At 43.8% G+C, this 23,081-nt stretch overlaps 1 protein-coding gene across 4 annotated transcripts in view; it reads right to left on the reverse strand.

The window, feature by feature from the left end:
* IQSEC2 (IQ motif and Sec7 domain ArfGEF 2) overlaps nt 1-23,081 on the reverse strand; it is a 91,729-nt gene that overhangs the window by 47,576 nt on the left and 21,072 nt on the right. For all 4 annotated transcript variants that reach the window (XM_055119679.1, XM_055119677.1, XM_004606471.2 and 1 more), the window contains exon 2: nt 10,629-10,658. In XM_055119679.1, coding sequence (XP_054975654.1) covers nt 10,629-10,658 — 30 coding nt within the window. The remainder of the gene's footprint in view (nt 1-10,628; nt 10,659-23,081) is intronic.

A 23,081-nucleotide genomic window follows, 5' to 3' on the forward strand; every position in this document is an offset into this window, starting at 1 on the left:
CCTCAGATAATAAGTTTTAGCAGTGTACAATACATTTTTCCTTTCCTGTGTTTTCTATATTGGATAAGAGAAAGTCTGCATGGAGAGAAAAGGAAAAAAAGCCCCCCAAACAGCCATTCATAATTGAGAGCCTGCTCTTCCAAGGAAATTGCCCGGTCTGGTTTTACAGATGAGGGAAAATGAGGCCTAGAGAGGGAAAAGATGTTAGTTAAATTCATACAGTCAAACCAGAATGCAGGCACCTCCTCACCTACCTACCATAATAATCTCTCTCCACAGTGAGAAAGGGCGCCTTGAGAAAGACAGAATCATGAGAAACTGAAGCGTGTAGGGTTTCCAAAGAGCACCACAGAAACACCTTAAAGTCATCCTTTCCCTTTGTTGCTCCAAAGCCCCAGTTTCTGGCTGCTCTGAGCAGAAGGAGGCCCTGGGAGGGGCCAAGAAGCCAGTGATCTAGAAGGAATAAGAGTTGACAAGCTACAGCCCAGCCTTCCTGTCTTCCTGCTTCCCTACTGGGGCAGCTGGTTCCTCTCAAGAAAGCCAAGGCATCTGAGTGAGATCAGCTCTCTGGACCATCATAAAGTGGGCCTTCTGTGGCATCCCATCTTCCTGCTGACATTCTAAAGTCCCTAGACTGTAGGGCTCTGGCCCCAACCCCTGCTTTCCCCTTCTCCTGCAATATCCCTAGTGCTTGCATGGCAGTCCTTTTGCTCATTTGCAGTTATTTCCTTAAGAACTTGCACCTCTGGACCAGACCTTTTCTTGGCCTGGCAGAATCTGAGAGACAGAAATTCTAGTCCTACTCCTGATGACGATGCTATGTAATCTGGGATAAGCCCCTGAATCCTTTCTCATGAGACAAAGAGCATATATGTTGGAGCCTGGTCGAGCTAGCTCCAAGTTCATCTGAGCAACACTCTGAGGCTAATTCCTACCTTGTGGGTTCTTGTGAGAATTCAGTGAGACTCATGTATATATGATTAATAGTCTCAGCCTTGGGACCAGAGAATTGGTACAAAACTTAAGGCACTTGATGAACTTGGGGCTGTGGCTGTAGTCATGACCCTGATTCAAATCCCAGCACCACAGTTGGTCCCTGGAACACAGTCAGGCGTGGCCCCTGAACACTTCTGGGTGTGACTCAAAAACCAAAAAAATAAAATGTCTTAGTTTTTCTCTCAGGGAATCAGGAAAGACCCACAGGGAACCCAATTAATTTGGGCAGGGGGGACTTTCTAGAAAAATGTCTCTTGAATTTGTGGCATTCTTGAATTTTAGGCACATCTGAGCATCCTGAACAGACTGATGATTCTCCATCAGGGGTTGAAACAGAGAAAAGGTTGTGAATGAGAAACTCAGCTGACCACAGGACACTGATACGGTCTCCTTTCAGTTATTCAACAGAGCCTGCAGCCCAAGTATAGCAGTGATTCAGTGTCCTCAACATCCTGCTCTCATGGGACTATAGCCAAATGAGAAGTGAGAACCACTCAACAAGCAATGTAGTTAAAGCTATTGGAAGGCAGAAGAAGAAGGGTGGGTATTCTACACAGAAGAAAAAAACTTGGACAAAGGACCCAAGGTGGTATTTCCAGAAACTGCAAAGAAACCAAGGGAGACATACACCAAGGTGGGAGAACAGAATGGAGATGTAGGAGAAGAACACTGATTCAGAGACTCAGAGGCCATGATAAGTTGCCATATTTATAATAAGAGCAACTTGACTATTTGATTGGCATGGGAGGGGCGAGAAAATGTCTCTGAAGACCCTGACATTGTATGAAAAATATTAAAGAAAGAGCATGGTTCTGGGGAGTGTTGCTTTCGTTAGTTCTCAAGGTGGGTTTATATTCCCCAAAGGAGAGGGAATTCATTTTGTGATTCCATCAACGAGGGTGAGGGTTTACTGTGAGCCGGAGGTTAGCTGGTCCCCATCTCCCACCTCCAATCAATCTCCGCTCCCTCCCCATCTCCAACCTGGGTTCCATTCAGAATGCTTATAATGCTTTTCTGCTACTCTCTGATGTTCCAGTCTCTTCTCTGCCTGTGTCACCCTCTGTGCCAAAAGGACTTTCCCCAACCGCGCACTCCCATTTCCAGCTCCCTCTTGTTCTTCACAAGTCAGAGGGAGCTTGTAACCCTTTGCCCTGCCCCCTCCACCATGATCTTTTCTCCTACACTGCTCTCAGCACTGTCTATTCACATGCAATGTCCCCTTCTACAGCCGAAGCTCTTTGGGATCAGGGACCCAAATTCAGTACCTAAATTATGTATTCAGTACCTAAATTATGTCCAGTATAGGGTATATCCATATCCAATACGCACGGGTAGCTTGCCAGGCTCTGCTGCACGGGCTCGATACTCTTGTTAGCTTGCCGGGCTCTCCGAGAGGGGCGCCAAAAACAGTAACAATAGGTCTCTCGATGAGAGACATTGCTGGTGCCCGCTCGAACAAATCGATGAGCAACGGGATGACAGTGACAGTGACAGTGATAGGGTATATAATCACAATTCTTAGATTCTGGTGGGAGGCACTCCTTGCTGAGGTGGAGACTGCAAGATGGATTATGGACACTAGAGGGCACTGCATCCACAGGAATGAATCCTGGCCTGAATCCTGGCCAAGCCAAGCCAAGCTAGGAATAAATGCCTCCAGGAGTCCAGGCAGCATTAAAAGGGCAGTTCTTCAACTCTGGGACTCACTGACCATTTCAGTCTCCCAATTTACGTTTTGCCTCATTTCTAGACAATTTTTCTATTGATGGCCCCATTCCATAGTGAACAGGGCTTCAGTTCTTTGCCAAAGCAGGCACCACAATCCTCCAACAGTCTAGCTACAGTTCTTACCTCACCTTACTTCTATGACACTCAGGCTAGGTTAGATATATTTCTGAGGAATTCCCACAGCACACTAACACATCCTGGTTCCCTGTAATCATCAGTAACTGTTGCTCTTTGATTTCCATCCCAGAACATACGCTTCCCTGGAGCAGGACTCTATTATTCATCATTATATTGACTGAATTTCATTTAACGCAGTATTTGGCATGGTTTGGGTACTCAATAAATCATCTTTGGAGTGGCTGGATAGCTGAATGGATACCCTTGTAACTGCATCTCTCTACGCTGCAGTTTCCCCATCTGTAAGGTGGAAACAATCACCCTTACTTGGCAAGGCAGCAAGAGAATTTAAGATGACACATGTCATGTGTATCAACACATCAATACTACTATCAATACTGATACACAAGACATTTTCAAAATGAAAGCAATTATTAATATTTAAAATAGTTAAATAAAAAGGAAACTCGAAGGACATTCTTCCTTGAGACTGAAATGATCTTTCTTACTCAAGTTTATCATTTAAATTTGAAAGATGCCATCTTCATCTTCTCCTCCTCCTCCTCCTCCTCCTCCTCCATCTCCTCCTTTCCTCCTCCTCATCAACACCCAGTAGTGCTCAGGGATTTATCCAGTAGTGCTCAGGGATTTATCCTGGCTCAGTATTCCAGGATCACATCTGGCAGTGCTCTGGGAATTATATGCGGGTTTGCTACATGCAAGGCAAGCACCTTATGCACTATACTATCTCACAAGACCAGATAATGGCTTTAACAATAAGAAGCTATCTTTTTGTATAGTGGTGCTTGGGATCAAACCCAAGGTGTCACACATACAAGGTACGCACTGTGCCACTGAGCTACATGTTCTTCCTAAGAAAAATCACTGTATCACTGTCATCCCGTTGTTCATTGATTTGCTTGACCAGGTGCCAATAATGTCTCCATTTGTCCCCATTGCATGCTAGTGTAGCCCGCTGGCATATTGGGGGCTCATTCAGGATCTGGGGAATGAGGACCGTCGTTGTTACTGTTTTTGGCATATCAAGTACACCACGGATAGCTCGCCAGGCTCTGCCGCCTAAGAAAAATATTTAAATAAAAATAACAATAGCACCTACCATGCACTTGCCATGTGCCTGCCCAGAATTAGGAGGTCTTGAGGAGGTTGGTGGGCACTCTCTATTCTTAGCCTCAGTCAGACGATGCAAGACCAAGGTCTTGGCATTGCCTCTGAGCCTGGAGAACAGTCATTATGGTTAATAGTTTCAAACTCTTTATTCATAGGTGAAAAGTTTTCTAAGGGGTCATTAATTCCCTCTATAATTAATGGAAAGACTGCAGGGTTTGCACTAATGGAGAAGTCTGCTTCAGCGTCAAGCTGATAATATTGATAATGTGCGCCTGTAATTATATGCTGCAGATAACTATAAATTCAGTCACTGCACTAATAAAATGCAAAATTTTCTGAAGCAACCAAGAACTAGGTAGCAGCTGTACTGTAAAAAGAATTATTCCAGTTGTTCTAAAGCAATGAAAATAATCACACACTGCTTTCAATGGTAATATTCACTGAGCACTTAAAAGATACTTGGGCACAAAATAAGGAGATATGTTTAGATAATACAGGGCATGCTGATGCAAGACCACGGCACTTGGAAGGAAAGCAAGCAAAAGTTGACTTGTATTGAAGGAGTAATATACACACCTCAATGAATGATCTTCCAAATAAGAATTTTGAACACAGTGCATTGCCTGTGCCCCCGTTCCCCTCCCTCACATTTCTCTGGCTCTGACCTCCCTCAAGAATACATAAAAATTGCTAATTGAGGTTATAAACACCAAAAATCTGGTATCTTCTTTCTTAACAATTTCCAAGAGAATCAACATCCCTTCAACCCCTTGCCATCTTGTTACCATAGGTTGGAGAGAAGCACCGCCATCCTGAAGTTGGAAGGTCCTGTGCCTTCCAAGGTGGCAGCAAGTCTTGTTAATGAAAGCAGAGAAAGCTAATTCAGAGAGGAGTCATTGACAAAGAAAGATGGTGAAGGTCGAGCAAACTATGAGTGATGGAGAACGATGAGACATAGGCTCTCAAGATTCAGAAAGATAGCAATCGTGGTCCTTGACTTCTTGGCCCCACTTCTAGTTGGCATAAGGCCTGGCCATATTTCACTTACTGTTCTCAGAGTCTGAGAGATGTAGCCTCATAACAGTCCCCCTACACACACCCTTTATTCTTGAGTGAGTTTGAGTGGGTTTCTGTTCCCTGCAACAAAATGTACTCAGACTAAAGACAAGGGAAAACTGGGAATACAAGTGCAGGGCTTGCATAAGCAAAAACGCATAAAGAACACTTATTTCAGGGAGGGGTGAATGCAATTATAAAGCATTCGTGTTTGTTCACCTAAATGCTCCTGACACTTGCTGCCATAGACACACGCTCCATACACACGGGCATGCACGCGCATACACACACACGCACATACACACACAGTGACATTCAGTGACACACACAAAGGAAGCAGCAACCAGACACTCTTCTGTAGAGACAACCTGATATACATGGACATGGGCCAGCACATGGACTGCCCTTGTGCTCCTCAAAGCCGGCACAGGCTGCCACACACAGGAGGGCACCCACACACATGAACACAGTGGTGCTGCCCGCCAGCCACAGGGCAGGAGTCAAGGCTTCATTGGGCTCTGCACAGCTTCCCTCCCCAGCTGCCAAGTGACTCATCCCCAGGGCTGCTAATTAAAGCCAGGACAGAGGGGACAGAGGCAAGGGGAGGGGTAGAGAGTGAAGGCAAGTTTATTTTGGTGCCAACCAGGCACACAGCCAGCTTAGGGGTCACCCACTTACTGGGACTGAGCCAGATGGGGGCAGGGGAACACACGAAGGGGAACGAGGACCCTCTTGGCCCCTCTTGCTCCTCTTGAGCTTTCTGGAAAGGTATCTCCTTTGGGAAAATTACCCACCCACACCCCCTCCATCCTCCTCCTCTGTCCTACTGTCAGATTCCAGCTCTACCCACTCTAGACTCTTGTCCTTACAACTGGCTTATCCTCCTTCGCTAACTACTATTTGGGCTTGCCAAAACTGGCTCATCTGTGTCTACAGCCTGCTTCCGTACCCCCCACAGATCACCCAACATGGGCCTGGTACATAAGGAATGCGCTGTACGTGCTTCTGGAATATGACTAGCTTGGTCACATTAGAGCACGGTGACCTGAGAATTTGGATTTGCCTCCAGTTCTACCCTGGGGTATGTTCTTAGAACTCCCTAAATCTTAGTTTCCTCATTTGTAAAATTATAAGACTATCTAATTTTAGGATTATTGTGAGGCTGAAATGAGCGACTATAGGTAAAGTGCTCGACATGGCGCCAGCCTCAATAGCTTTAATTGTTACCCAGTAGGTGCTGCTGCTCAGTAACATCCCCCTCAGGCTGTCTAAGCAGCAATGAGAAAGCCAAGTTCCAAGACCGGCTCAACCACAGAGTACCTGGGGGATGTCAAACTAGTCATATGAGCTCTCAGAGACGGTCGCATGTGCCAAGTGGGGGTTGCCATGATAATGCCCCAGATTGACTATAAAGATGTATATCTGTCAAATGCTCTGTGTTCAGGCCAGCTCTTACAAGTGGCCTGATAAAGGACAGCAGAGATTACCAAAGATAGTAGCATGTCTCAGGTATTTTGGGTCAGAAAACCCAAGGAGGAAAGAGTCTGTCAGGGTAGACTATGACTTCTAGGAAAGGCAATTCCTGATTGGGTATGACTGGAATGAGGCCACCCTCAGAGGCAGTCAAAGAACACTCAATAAGAAGTTAGCTACAAGGTCGCCGGCAAAGGAAGTGGCGGGTACTGAATGCTGGGCAGGATGGGCAATCAAGGCTGTGCAGAACCGGAGGCAGCATGGGACGAAAGGTTTGATGCAGCTGGGGAAGCTCTGGAGACTTCTGGTGTCTTGGACATGTGGAGGGGGGAAGCCACAGAAGGTCCATGTGGTTTCTGCCATCACAGATTGTCAGGAGGTCCAAACAAGAAGAATCTTAGAGATTATCTAATGCAAACTCCTGTTGGACAGATGGGGGCACTGAGGCCCAGAGTGGGAGGCCTCCGCCGGGAACAAAGCCAGCACTGGATCCTCCTCCCACTTCTCCTCCTGACTGCAGTGGCTTTGGTTGCCATGGGGATGTCCCTGGCTCCGCGGGTGTCAATGGCTCCCCCATCCCCTCCCTTCTTCCCTAGCAACAGGCCACCCCCTCTGGCTCCCATCCTTATGTGTCTGGTGTCTGACAACCTCAGCCTTGTCCCCTGGGTCCCCCACTCATGGCCCAAGTTCCAGCCTCACCCTCCCTGCAGCAGCAGTGACTCTGGGCTGGATACCATCTGCATCTGTGGATGTAAGTGTGGGCCCCTCCTATCTCCTGTTTTCAAGTTCCAAGCTTCTCAAGTTAGACTCCAGAAGATGACAATAGAATGGGTTGGGGGAGGGTTGAGGACAGTACAATCCACTGAGCCTCTGTTTTATGCTGAGCGAGCAAGTACTGCTGTTATTTAAGTTATCTCATCAACCCAGAGAACTCACTGCTACTGCTTCCTCACCCCCCCCACCTCATTGTATGATGGAGGAAATGAGAATCAGAGAAATGAAGTGATTTCTCAAAGAATACACAGGTTGGGTGCCCACTCTGTGGACAGCTGGCTTTGTCATGGGAAAAAAGCCACGCTGTGCTTTAGTCGAATGTTTGATGACTTCTCAGATTTCTACAGGAACCCAAGGAACACTTCCTTGGCTCCCAGTTCTCCCCAGTACCAGCTGTTCAGATTGAATTTAACCCAGCACTTCCTCTGGCACCCCACACTTAGAAGCCCCCAGCCCTAGTTCCTGCCACGACTGGTTTGCAGCCCACCCACCAACCCACTTATTCTTGGCTGTTCAGCTCCCACAACAGCCAGGGCCTCAGGCTTTCTGCTTCATGCTTCTCTATCCATAGAGCCCTTTCCCTTCCTTATACACACAAAGATTATTTGATGAAACAAGAACACTGGGTTCTGAGAGACAAACAGGTGTGTCATGTTACTAGAGAACAACCTTGCCATAAATGGGGTCTCTTGCCTGGATCCAGCAGCTGTCATCCTCCCCTGACCCCATCACACCATGCTGCTGAGCCCAATCTTTCTCCTCCCCCTTCCCCAAAGTCCAGTAATGACAGAAGGTGCCCATGACCTAGCCTCTCAGTAGCTCCCCTATTCTTTCTCTACACCTACTATCAATTTTTGATGAACTGGTTGTCACTCCTAGGGATTCGCTCCTGGCAACAGACAGTACAGTCATCCACAGCCCAGCTCACTTACTGCTTTTCCTATGATGTGATCTCTAACCCCTAACTGAAGTGAGCTCAAGAATTTACATTTGGGTCCTGAAAGCATCAGTAAGTAACCCTGACCTGTTGTGAAATGGGATTTCCTCCCACATGCTCACCACCCGCAGCTCAGGTTCAACCCTTGCTTTCCCCATTGCTAAGTCCTCAAGGATTCTGTGACCTCCTGATGTGTGGGCCGAGGAGTGTCAGAAAACACATCTCAGTAAAATAAAGTGCTGGCTCTGGAACTAGACAGCCCAAGCATGAGTCAGAATGAGGCCAACCTGCCCCTCTGGTCTGCTTTTCTTGGACAAGGCACTGACCCTCTCAGGAACTTCATTTTCCTTATATGAGGTCAAGAGTCCTAATTCATGTCTCATAGGGCTGTAGTGCCCATAAAATAAGATCTTGTTCAGAGTTCTTAGTTTGTGAGGAGCAAATGATCACTGCTATTATTACTAATTATTAGAATGAGGATGAAGATGATACTTATTATCTGCAAGGCTTCCGAAAGCTCCCACAGTGACATGTGGACAAGTCCTCAGGATTGGTGCCAACCAGGGAGATTAGGGTTTAAATATGGGCTCAGTCAGCTATTAGTTGCATGGCTGTAGGTGAAACCCATGAGGCAGCCTGGGCTTCAGTTTCCTCCACTGTAAATGGAAGAAACAAGGCCAGCCAGATACCACTGGAAAAGGATGAAACAAAAGAAACTCCCTGATAACTTCTGTCAAGGGCCAGCTTATGTCATGGTAGAACTTATTATTATAATTATTAGATACTCTGAGTTATAGGTCCCAGGAACTTCCTTGCTAGGAATTGCTCACAACATTAAATACCTTCAATTGGGTTCCTCAACTGAAGACATTTCAGTGCAGCTGCCTGGGGGCCTGTGCTCAAGCTCAGTCCAAGATGCTTCTCTTCAACCCCATAAGGGTAGTGCAGGCTCCATATTCTTTACTGGACTAGTGTCTTCCTAAATGCAAGTACAGACTAAGCCCATGTTCTAATCCTTGGCTGTGTGCTATCACAAATGTCTCACCATAAACCATTTGCCTGGACAAGAGGCCCACGTTCATCCATTCCCCCTGCTTTCTGGTGGTCTAGGACTCTTATCCTATAACTCTAACCCCAGCTCTGGGCATTAGTATGCTCATGCCAGACCACTTGCTGGGGATGCTCAGACATAGTGTGTCTCATAATGCACCTGAATATGTATGCTGGATCTTCTGTTCTCCCCTCTGCCCACTGTCCAGATGCCAGGCCTGGGCTGCAGCAGATTTCTGGGCAAGATGTTTGCTGTACAATGGTTCACACCCAAGTTTATGAGTTGGGGCATAAATCCAACCTGTGTTCTGTTCAGCAAGTCAAGAACCCTGGGGAGGGTCTGAAGGAGCCTAGTGGAAAGGGAACATTTGTCCAGCTGGTGCGCTCAGAGGATTCTACTCATCATAAAGGTATTGTATATGCCAGTCCAAATCCTGACTAGGACCTAAGGTATGTCTTGTGCCTCTGCTGCCTGGGCTTATCTCATCTCCTGTGGCTTATACCAATGCCACGGACCTTAATGCTAAGACTGGATGCTATTCTGAAGCCCCCCACTAATTTCAAAAAGACCCTATATTTGACACTTCACAAAGTGTCTGCTGGGTTAAGACCTGGGAAGTGTACAAATAGCCTTAGTCTCTAGCCCAATCTTACTCCCACCATGAGCGGCAGATAGGTAGCATTCTGAAAACTTAGTAAAACTAGCTAACCATTTTCCTAAATACTGTAGCACTGTAGCACTGTCGACCCATTGGTCATCGATTTGCTTGAGCGGGCACCAGTAACGTCTCCATTGTGAGACTTGTTGTTACTGTTCTTGGCATATCGAATATGCCACGGGGAGCTTGCCAGGCCTAAATATACACACATAAAACCAAAACAAAAACCAAGAGTACACTTGTCACCATAATGTATATTTCTACTGTATAAGAGGTCTCATACCAAAAATTTATCCAAATCCCACTACTCAGGGATACAGCACTTGGGGTGAAGCTGATAACATTTGATAGAGAAGCCCACCTTCTAGTGTTATCTTCTCTGAGAAGAGAAGGTTCCATGTCCACAGTCGACCTCTCTGCAGTTTGACCTTCCCATCTGGACTGCTCCCATGAGCCCCTTGCAGGGTTCAGCCCAGCTCCTGAGGCATCTAGCATCAGAATCACTGAGGAGCAGTTTCACCCTTTCCCTACCCTAACCACATCCACTCAGCACTCCCATGCCACTCCACTCCATACCCACCCCTGGTACCAATAGGACAAGACCCTTTGAGTTGGCCCCACTCTTGCCCATGGATCCCAAACTAGAGGTCCCCACCCCCAGTCCCTGTACCATCTCCCAATGACTATAAAAGAAAGGAGGTACTGACCTGACAGTTCTGGAATTCTCACCATCAGATCTGGAAGAGAAACAGAAAAAATGGAGGCCATCAGCATGTACTGTCTAATTTTTCTCCCTTTTCCTCTTTAGGCCTAATGTACATGATAACAATGAGGGTAAGGAATTTCATGCAGGGTGAATCACCAATGCAAAGGCCCCAAGATTGTAGAGGGCTTGGCCAGTTATTGGCAGGGGAAGGAGGAAGTGTCTGACCGGGGTGGACACTTGAGGAGAAGAGTGGTTGAAGACAAGGTCAGAGGTTTGCCAATGAACCCCCCAGGTGAGTCTATGGGGAGTGACACTGTGGACAGGGTCAAAACCCCAGCTTTAAACATAGACCCAGCTTCAGATACTAGTTCTGCCACTTGCCCTCCCAGTAGCCTGGACAAGTCACTTGCCCTCTTGAAAATGGAGGCTCAGGATTCTCATTTGTAAGATAACGCCAATCATCTCACAGTGCTGTTGGGATGATTAAGCCTTGTGGAATGCAGCAGACAAATGCTAGGTATTATTAACAACATAGAATAGGCTTTGTCAATTTCCTGGTCCAACCTGCTTATTTTCCAGATGAAGAGAATGAGGCTAAGAGGGTAAGTGAGTCATCTGCTAGGTTCCTTTCTACTATGCTGGTCTGCCTCCTTCATTGTGAGGCCCCCTCAGAGGCAAAGGAAGGACAGGGGAGGAGAATAGAGTGGAGGACAGCTTTAAAGGAACTGAGGGAATAACTGAAGTCTGAACCACACCCCTCTGGCAACTTCTGGCCCCACATGCAAGCATGTGCGCACGTGTGTGTGTGTTTGTGAGAGAGAGAGAGAGAGAGAGAGAGAGAGAGAAAGAGAAAGAGAGCGAAGCTTAACAGGGAGCAAGACCAAGAAAACTTATAAGCAGCCTTTTTTAATCCTCTTTCCACCCCTCACCTCTCTTTTATAACAGACTGTAGAGAGGGCAGATGAACACATCATAGTTTGCAGAAACCTTTAGCATTTGTATGACTTTTTTCATTGCATGGAAAATTTAATCTATACTGGCACTGCTGCAAAATGAGAGAGAAACACAGAAATGGGAGGTGGACCTCAGAAGGGAGTATTTGTTGAATGTCTCATTGGACGCATCCTAGTACTGGTGTGGATTATAGGTGAGTCAAGTATGTCCAGTTCTGCAACTTACTAGTTATACCAGCCTGGGGAACATGCAGTCCCATGTCCAGCCTCAGAGTTTGCACTTGTGACATGAGTGGAGTGTTTCCAAGAAGCCCCTCCCCCCAACTGTGGCTGTGATTGTCCACCTAGCACAGGCTGCATGCTTAGGTCAATATGCCAATATTTAGCTTTCTCAGCCCCTCAAAACTCAAAACCACCAAAAGACTTTTCATACCTATTAAAATGATTCATTTCCCTCTGGAGCAGCAATATGGCTTCCAAGGCCTAGTTCAATTATTTGTAGATACCAGACTGGAGGAGCCTAACTTACCAACTGTCATAGGATTAGGACCAAGAACCTGAGTCTCTCTCCCTAATAGTTACCCTCTGCTCCAAGTAGACTTATTTCCATACCATCCTATTCCACCTCTACCCCCTGCAGAGTTATTCAGTCTTCTGTAAAACAGGCAATGACCCAGGAATATAAAACCTTAAGACAGGGATCAGAAAATATAGTATGAGGGTAAGATGATTTCCTTGCATGCAGCTGACCTGGGTTTGGGCCCTGGCACCCATAAGGTTTCCCGAGTCCTGCTAGAATGATTCCTGAGCACCACTGGCTGTGGAAAAATATAGTTAAAAAATCCCAAACCTCAAGGCACTGCTATACTTACTGGCTGTCTGGCAGAATATACTTTGGAGTGTAAACAATGTATATAATATTCTCTGTCATTGTGGAGACAATAACTACACATCTGCTATGAACAAGGCATGGGGTTAGGCTATTTTTACACATGATCTGTTTCATCTTGTAAAGTAGATCAAACTTGTCTAATTTTTAAGATCATGAAACTGAAACTCAGAGAATTTAAAATCATTTGCTTCAGGTCACTTAAGTAGGGAAGTGTGGCATGAACCCTAAAGCCAGTGCTCTTATCTTTCTGCTCCCCGGGACCAGTAGTTCAGTGCTAGGTACCAACACACTCTTCATTCTCCAGTGTTAAGACAGAGTCTCATTCTCCAGTGTTAAGACAGTCCCTTCCTCTCCAACGCTCCTTCTTCAGAGAGGTTGCACACCATCATAGGCACTGCTGCTCCGAAACTATTTCCATTATGCTAGTATCCAAGAGAGTAGCTAAAGAGAGAGAAAGAGCTCCAGGTGCAATGTAGAGTGAATTAGTGAGGTCTCCTCACTAGGAACTGATTCTTAGTAGTCTGAGGGTATATGGAACCCCAACTAACAGTATAGGGGTGCATACTGTTTTAGGGGGCTAGCACCTTTATACATTTAGTAGATTACTAATTATATATAGATAACAATCCTCATTAACTTGGGATCATCTTCTGACTCTCTGGGGCAATTGTGCTGCCCCATGATCAATCCACCCATCCTTTCCTGAAGCTGGGCTTCCATTCTTTAGGAAAACAGTACAGACTACCAGACAGATTGCCGAACCCTGTTATGGTCATTCCTTAATTGGCAGCATAGACTTGGACAAGTCACTGCTCTCTGGATGTTTGTTATTAATCTATCAAGTGATACGATTGTGATACCTAAATACCAAATAATCCTAAGGCCCTAAAACACTTGGTTTCTTCAGAATTCCAAAGTGTCTCTCTTCTGTGAATTGAAGCCAGCTATTTTCATGCCAAAACAAAGGCCCAGTGTAGGGGCCGGAGCGATAGCACAGTGGGTAGGGCGTTTGCCTTGCATGCAGCCTACCCGGGTTCGATCCCTGGCATCCCATATGGTCCCCCAAGCACTGCCCGGAGTAATTCCTGAGTTCAAAGCCAGGAGTAACCCCTGAGCATCGCTGGGTGTGACCCAAAAAGCAAAAAAAAATAAAGGCCCAGTGTACCTAATTTCTTTTTATCAATCCATATCAAGAGAAGATATTGTTTCCCCTACTATTCCCACAGATTTCTCTTAATAAAAAGCTATTAAGGGCCCTGGGGTCTTCCTAGTTTAGCTCTCAGAATTAACATTCCAAAGAATGATGGCCAATAAACAATAACTAATTGAAGCCTTTGTACATAGCGGCCATATTTTTGAAGCCAAAAACAGCATGTAATCTGGCCAAGGATTTTGATGTTGCTGTTTCCAGGTACACAAGGAAATTTGGCAGATGGGAGAATAAATGGCAAAGTATAGAATGTTCCTGTGCCTTTGTGGGGCTTATAGGGACAACGTGGCAGAATGATTAAAAAGTATGTGGGCCCTCAAGTTGCCAATTGGGATGTGTGCCCTCACCTTTTGGCTGGATTCCCTGCCTCAGGTTTGGAGCTTCCAAGCCATCTGTAACAGTACCTGGAGAACAATAGGATATCTCACCTCAAGTGCCTGAAATTAAATCAACAATGTTTTCTCTGAAAGCTCAACTAATAAAATAAACAAAATGTATCAAGAACAAGATATGCAGTTACCGGAAAGATACATATATTGTATGTATCTTTACAATACAATATATGTATCTTTCCGGTACAATATATATACACGTTAAATACATATAATCATCAAGATTATATGGTCACCAGCCAGGATTTGAATCTAAAAATAGGTCTAGGGGGTTGAAGAGAGATAGATCAAGGATTAAGGCACTTGTTTCTCATGAAGCAAAACCTGGTTTAATTCCTAGCACTGCCAGATTTTCTCCTGCACCTTGTCATGGCCAAAAACAGACTAAAAACAGTTTTTTTTTTTAAAAAAAAATCAGTGTTTTGTTCAAAAAGTAAGGGCTCATTTTGTGAAGAGCTGTGAACCTTGAAGGGAGGGTTGGTGCTGCTCAGTGCCACCAAGAATTAGGCTAAATTATTGCAATAAAAATGTGAATACAATTTAGATTCAATTCCTTTGAGGGGTGGGGGGAGGAAGATAAACTCGGTCTCCTACTGCAAATTCTATTTTTTAAATAGGAACTTTAAACTCCCTATGCTTGTCTAGTGTCTACCAGAACATTTTGAGATCATGCTACACTTTTAAAAATCTGTGTATGTTAAGATGAATCTCTAAGCTAAAAGGGAAAAAAATACAATTCCAAAAGCCTTATGAAGGAAGCGAGGCAGAAAAGAAGGAAGAAGGAGAGGAGGGGAAGGAAGGAAGGGCTCTTGCAGTGCCAGGGATCAAACCCAGGCTTTCATACATGTGAAGTGTGCAGTGTGCACTGAGCTACATTCTTGGCTCAAAAGATTTTGTTGTTGTTGTTTTGGGGCCCACTCCAGGCAGTACTCAGGCCTTACTCCTGGCTCAGAGGTCATTCCTGGCAGGCTCAGGAACTACATGGGGTTGTTGAGAATTGAGCTCAGGTTGGCTGCATGCAAGCATGCACGGCAAATGATCTGCCCGCTGTACTATCACTTTGGCTCAGGAGATTTTTTCACATTTTGGTCAAGATTTAATAATTTAAATTTTGTAGATACTAAAGAAAGAGCCAAACCATACTACTTAAAATGATAGAGAGAGAGAGAGAGAGAGAGAGAGAGAGAGAAAGAAGAGAGGTGATTGCCATAGAGGTCTATGGGGGTGGAGGGTGGTTTGGAGGGATGGAAAGGAAACTGGGGACACTGATACTGGGAAATTACATTGGCAGAGGAGAGATGGGTGTCAGAACATTGTATGACTGAAACCCAATCATGAACAGTTTCGTAATTCTTTTTCATGGTGATTCAATAAAATAAAAAATCAGATTTTTTAGGAGATATTTTTAAAGGACAACTTTGAACAATGCTCCTCCCATAAGAATCTTTAGGAGAAAGCTGGTACACTGGACCAGGTATCCTGCATAACTCTTCAAAAGCTGAGAATTAGGCTACGGTCTCTAGGCACCTTCTTTCCCAACAAATTAGCTTATCTAACCATATGACTTCAATTGATAATGCTCTTTTCACACTGACCACTAAAAGAACATCTCAAAAGCTCAAATCAGGGGTGGTTTGATCATCAGCATCCCATTATCCTGATCCCCACAAGGAATAACTCCTGATTGCAGAGCCAGTAGTAACCCCTGAGCATTGCCAGATGTGGCCTCCCCAAACAAAAGCAAACCAAAAAGGTTCAGATCAATTGACATGCTCTCCTGCTTCAAACATTTAATAGCTGACCTTCCTGTTGGCCAAGTCTAAAGCACCGCAAAGCTCTGAACCTCAGAGACTAGGAATAAGGCTTAGAGATAGAATACACATTTTGCTTGCGTGAGATCCTGTGTTCAATTTCTAGCACCTCCAAAGGGAAAAAAATCTAAATCTCACTCACCCTCCTATGTCTTTCAGCAAATCTGTTTTAGCACATTTGTATTTGTTACATGGAACATTCTTGCCTCTATCCTCTATTTAAGTTAAAATAATTTTTTGGTGTGGTGCCATGGCTAGAACCCAGAGCTTCTCACACACTAGACATGTGTGCGCGACTGAGCTACAGTCCTAGCCCTAAGTAAAAAAAAAATTATTTTATACAAGTGCTATATTGAAGAGCTGAAAGTCAAATTGTAAAAAAAGATTTTGTTTTTTTGTTTGGAGGCCAGTGGTGCTCAGAGTTTACTCCTGGCTTTGTGTTCCAGGATCACTCCTAGGGGATCAGAGGACCATATGTGGTATGGGGGATTGACCAGGTTAGGCTGTGTACGAGCCAAGTGCATTACCTTCTTTACTACCTCTATAAAGTGACCTACCATCTGGACTAACTCTGTAAAAGGATGTTAACAAAAACATTTGTCTCCTTTCCAACTCTTATTTGTTTTGTATCCACTTTTATAATGCTGAAGTCTATGTTAGTGCACCTGTGAGACTGACCTATGTCAAAAAGACCAGAAACAACCAGTGCTGGTGAGGGTGCAGAGAAAAAGGAACCTTCATTCACTGTTGGGAATATTAATTGGTTCAGTTTCTACAGAAAACTGTATGGAGATTTCTCAAATGAAACCCAAGGTCAAGCATGATGTCATGAGCCCGGTCCCTGGATCTGACTTATATGCCAAGCACAAATCTAGTGGTGCTTCCATTTGGGTTCCACAGCACCACAAAGAAGTGGTATTATTTCTAGTGAACTGAATGTGATCACTAAATATGTAAAATCCCTGGCAAGCACTGCAACTAGTGTGTGAGCACCAACCAAGTGTGCAACCTCCAGTAAGAACCACAACCAAGTGTGTGTGACCAAAATCATCAAAGAAAAAGGAAGCAAAGAGAGGAAATATTAAAAATATATCTACCACATTATCAGGCCATTCCACTCCTGGATTTCTATTCCAAGAGCATAAAAGCACATCTGAAAAGATATTTTCACACTGTTTCCAGTAGAACGATTTATAAAAATACCTAAGTGTCCAACAAAGATGAATGGATCAAGAAGTTGTGGTTTATTTCCACAATGGAATACTCATCAGCTGTGAGGAAAGATGACATCTTATCTTTTGCTACAACATGGAAGGAACTGGAGGGTGTCAAACTAACTCAGAAGAAATATACATTCTGAATGAACTCAATTACATGTGGGATAAAAAGAAACAAAGCAAGGGAACAAAAGTAAAATGAAAACAAACCCTTAGGCTATCCACAGCACAGAAATGACAAAATGGTGGCAGGGAGTAGGTTGGAAGTACAGAGAGGGATACAACCGACTGTGGTGCAGAAATTGGCACTATGGTAGTGGCCTGAAGAATGGGAGGTGGTTCATGTCTAAAGCACTTCTAACAAGAGCGAGGTCATGAGTTTGATCCCTGGTGATACTACATATACGATGTGTGGTCCTGGAAGTTTTATTACAGAGCACAGGTGATAACCAACTGCACCACAGGTGTGTGTGTGAGCACCCTAACTAAAAGGAGGAGAACACTGGTAAGCACTGTAACTATAAAGGTGTGAGAACACTGGGGTCAGGAGTGTAATCCAGAGAGATCACATGTGAGTTCAGTGACTTCCATTATTACAACCAGAATATGCAAAAGCACCGGAACTGAAGGAGTGAGACTCTCAGCAAGCACTGAAGCCTAACGTGTAACCCCCAGTGAGCATCCATCACAATGTGCAAGCAGCACAACCAAGGGTATGGAACCCCTGCACCCTCCCCACATCATGACAGCAATGACATCAACCAAGGGAAGGCAGGCGAAATACATAAACAAGCAAATAAAGCAGAAAATAGTTGGTGCATTTGCACAAATTAATGAAAATATGGGGGCAAAGAAATAGTGTGAGGGCACTGGCCTTGCATTTGACCAACCTGGGTTTTATCCCCATCACTCACCAAGAGTGATCCTTTAGTTCAGAGTTAGGAATAGGAACGGAGCATCACCAAGTGTGGCCCTCGAAAATGAAAAGGAGAAAATACAGCCTTATAAACTAACATTATCTTAATATAAGAGAAAGATAAGGGCAGAAGATATAACTCAGTGGTTACTGTGCGCCTCACATCTGAGAGGCCCAAGGTTTGACCCCTAGTATCATAAAAATGGTAATAAAAATATATCTTACAAATAAAGATGTAAAATTAAAAAGAATTTATCCTTAAAATATATTTTAAATAATTATAAAATGGCAAATAAACATCACTGTATCATTGTATCACTGTCATCCTGTTGCTCATCAATTTGCTCGAGCAGGCACCAGTAACATCTCCATTGTGAGACTTGTCATTAGTGTTTTTGGCATATCAAATATGCCACGGGTAGCTTACCAGGCTCTGCCGTGGGGGTGAGATACTCTCGGTAGCTTGCCTGGCTCTCCGAGAAGGGCGGAGGAATCGAACCCGGGTTGGCTGCATGCAAGGCAAATGCCCTACCCACTGTGTTATCACTCTAGCCCTTGGCAAATAAAACATAAAATAATTATAAATTGTCAATGTAAAGTCTGTGTTCCTCTTATTAACATGCCATATGTAATACTAACTATATTGCTAAGTTTCATTTTATTTTTCTAGTGTGTTCTTTTTCATTTTATTTTAATTTTTATCTTTGTTGTTGTTGTTTGGGCCATATCTGGCAGTGTTCAGAGGCCATTCCTGCCTCTGTGCTCAAGAATGATCCCTGGCAATGCTCAGGGACCATATATGATGGTAGGGATGTGAATCAGGATCAGCCACATGAAAGACAAGTGCCTTACCTCCTATATTATCTCTGCATCCCACTCTCAATTATATATTTATTTATTTTGTTTTGGGGGTCACACATGGTAGTTCATGGGCTACTCCTAGTTTGACACTCAGGGGACCATGCAGCGCTGGGTTTCAAACTTAGGCTTTTTGCATGCAAAGTATGCACTCACCCCAGTGAGCTAGCTCTCTGGTGCCTGTTACATTTTTTAAATTGGTTGTGTGATTTTCATCAAAGTGATTAGGGAGGTTTTTGGTACTGGATTGAAAAACTTAGGGTCTTGCACATGAAGACATACATGTAACTCTACCATTTAAGCTACACACAGGCACACTTGTGTGATCTTTATAAAAACATTTTGGTGGGGGGAGCGGAGTGACAGTAGTGAAAGAGTGATAGAGTGATTACAGGTAGAACCTTTGTCTTGCACACTGCCAACGTGGGTTCAATACCCGGTTCCCTATATGGTCCCTCGCGCCTACCAAGAGTGATACCTGAGTGCAGAGTCAGGAGTAAGCCCTGAGCACTGCTGGGTGTACCTCCTCCCACAAAAAATGAAACAAAAGGAAAAAATAACAAAATTTTTATGCATGTAGATTTCAAGTCACAGAGTACCTCAAAGATGATAACAAAAGCACAAACTCCCCACTCCCCTCCTCTTCACCTCAACTCCCAATCTCAGACAAACCATTTAAATTATTTAAAAAATTTTTCAGATTGTAGTTCCTTATTTCTAAAGAACACACATAATTCTATTTCTTGAATTTTGGGGGTTGCATATGTTAGGTATCAAGTATCTACTATTCAGAGAGATAATATAGTACTCTTACATACACTGGAACCCCATATTCCAGCTGTATTGTAGATGAACAGTCCTCCTCTCACTCCACTAGTGTAGTTGTATCTCAAAATTTTAAGTCAAATAACTAAATACTGATAGTTTATATTATCAAAGATACTAAGAAACAATAAACCATATCAAATACTATAATTATATTTCCTTTCCAGTTCAACTTCTTTTCCTCCCCAGTAATGATAATTTTGCTTGCTTGTTGAGTTTTCTTCATACATATCATTAATTCTCCCTAAATTCTGTCACCAGAGCACTTCTTCTCTAATTGTTTTGACATGTAGGAGGCCAGGATGGAATATGATTACCATGTGATTCCCTGAGATCTTCTGGAAGCAACCCCTGAGCACCATCAGCTGTGATCCCAAAAAACTGTATCAACAATGCTGTGATTTTCTCCCTCACCGATCACCTTTTACTTCTGTTCTATGTGGAATTTCCTGTTTCCAAGATTTATTAAACTTTTTTTTGCATTTATGGCTGGATTTTTCTGGATTACATTCTTTTATATTTTTAAAAATTTATTTACTTTTTAATTGAATCACCATAAGATACACAGTTACAAAGTTGTTCCTGATTGGGTTTCAGTTCTACAATGTTACAACACCTGTCTCTTCTACATTTCCCACCACCAATGTCCCCAGTTTCCCTCCCACCACCGCACCCCTGCCTGCTTCTATGGCAGGCACTTTTCTCCTTCTCCTTCTCCTTCTCCTTCTCCTTCCCCTTCCCCTTCCCCTTCCCCTTCCCCTTCCCCTTCCCCTTCCCCTTCCCCTTCCCCTTCTCCTTCTCCTTCCCCTTCTCCTTCCCCTTCTCCTCCATCTTTTTCTCCTCCTCCTCCTTCTCCTTCTTCTTCTCTCCCTCCTCCTATTCCTCCGCCTCCTCCCTTTCCTCCTCCTCTATTTGGCAATATGGAATACATTCTTCAGTATTTCCAACTAAGGGAATCAATGGAGGCACAGGAAATAAAATCTACAGATTTTACATGTGATAATACTTTTATTATGCCTCATTCGTGATTGATAATTCAAATGGATATAGTTTGGAAACCATGGTGTCTCAGAATTTTAAGAACATGTTCCATTGTCTCCTATATTCTAGTGATGCTTTTGAGTAAGTCCAATGCTTTTCCCCTTGATGCTATGTTTATGTGTTCTTTTCCTCTGGATGTTGAAGGAACTCCTTTTTATCCATGGTACTTAACAGTGGCATACCTTGGTATGGGATATTTTACCATTTATTTTGCTGATCACTTGGTGAAATATTCATTCCCTCAGTTCAGGGAAATGTTTTTCTATGTCTCTGATAATCCACTTCCTGCTATGTCCTACATTCTCTATTTCTGAATCTTCTTTAATTATTGTTTTGGTTTTATTTTGGGGCCACAACAGGCGATGCTCAGGGCTTACTCCTGGCAGGCTCAAGGGACCAAATAGGATGCAAGAAATCAAATGCATGCAAGACAAACACGCTACTCACTGTACTATCATTCCAGGTCCCGAAACTCTTGTGATTAAATGTTGGAGTTCCTCAACTGATTCTCCAATTTTGTTATCTTTTCCTTCTCCAGTTTTGTCATCCTTTTTGTTATGCTGTGGATCTCTTCATCTTATCATTTGACTTGACTCTTAGATTTCCTCACCTTTTACTTTATAATATTTTGCTGAGATCTGTTTAGGCTCTCATTATCTTTATTTATTTTATTAAAATTTTTTATTGAGGGGCTGGAACAATAGCACAGCGGGTAGGGTGTTTGCCTTGCACGTGGCCGATCCGGGTTCGAATCCCAGCATCCCATATGGTCCCCTGAGCACCGCCAGGAGTAATTCCTGAGTGCAGAGCCAGGAGTAACCCCTGTGCATCGCCAGGTGTGACCCAAAAAGCAAAAAAAAATTATTGAATCACTAAGAATTAGAGTTACAAAGTTATTTATGATTGAGTTTCAGGCATACAATATTCCAGTATGAATCTCTTCACCAGTTTCCACTTCCCCCCACCAATGTTCCCCATTTTCTTCTCAATCAAGCCTCTATAGCAAACACTATTTTCTTTTTCCTTTTAGTTTTAATTTTTCAGGTTTCTTCTCCCTTTATCACTTCTGATCCATCCAAGTTCCTTGGGGGGAGGGGGTGTTGAGCCATACCCTGTGGTACTCAGGAGGTTATTATTTTTTTTTTTTTGCTTTTTGGGTCACACCCAGCTATGCTCAGGGGTTACTCATGGCTCCTACACTCAGGAGTTACTCCTGGCAGTGCTCGGGGGACTATATGGGATGCTGGGAATCAAACCCGGGTCGGCCGCATGCAAGGCAAACGCCCTATCTGCTGTACTATCTCTTCAGCCACTCAGGGGGTTACTTTTGGCTCTGTCCTCTGGAATCATGCCTGGTAGGCTTGGGGCAGACCATATGGGATGCATGGAATTGAACCCAAATCAGCTGTGTGCAAGGCCCGCGTCCTACATACTATACTAGAGCTCCCACCACTCTCATTCTCCCTGCCCCTGACAAGTTCCTTTTTTAATGTTTATTTTCTTTTGGGTTATCATCGCAGATTGATTGTCTTTCTCATATAACACTGAGTGATCTAATCATCTCTGTGGAGACTCTCTTTTGATTTGTATTTATTTTTGTTGATTCACTGTGTATTATAAAATTACATAGTTTAAGATGTAAAATGCAAGCTCATGATTGAGTTCCAACACCAATCCCTTCACAAATGCTCATTTTCCCTCTCAACCCCCAGCCTGCCTCTGTGGCAGGCACTTTCCCCCTCCACCTTCCCTACCTCATCCCTCACCTGAGTGACAAGCTTCCTACTTGTTCTCATGTTCTCAGTTCTCATGCTCTTCATTTCAATAGAAATAGCTTTTGAGCATTTGGTATTCCCTTACAAAGTCTCTTTATATCCCACATATAACAGAGATCATTCTCAGTCTGTTCCTGTCCCTCTAACTGAATTCATTCAACATGATACTTTCCAGGTCTATCCACATAGCAGAAAATTGCATGATTTCCTCTTTTCTTATGACCAAGTATTATTTCACTGTGTATATGTACATAGTTTTTTATCTAGTAATTTGCTCTTGAGCACTTGGGTTGTTTCCAGATTTTGGCTATTGTGAACAGTGCTGCAATAAACATAGGAATACAGGTATCTTTTCAGCACTTTGCTTTTGGGTCCTTGGTGTGTATTCTCAAGAGGTAATTGCTGGGCTGTATGGAAGTTCAATCCCTACTTTTTTGAAGAATATTCATATTGTCTCCAAAAAAGTCTGATCCAGTTGACATTTTCACCACTAGTGAATGGAGGCTCTCTTTAAACTGTGCCAACTCTGCCGATATAAAAATTACATGAAAAAGTATACCTCTC

The sequence above is a fragment of the Sorex araneus genome, chromosome X, assembly GCF_027595985.1.
Source record: "Sorex araneus isolate mSorAra2 chromosome X, mSorAra2.pri, whole genome shotgun sequence".
Classification (NCBI taxonomy): domain Eukaryota; kingdom Metazoa; phylum Chordata; class Mammalia; order Eulipotyphla; family Soricidae; genus Sorex; species Sorex araneus.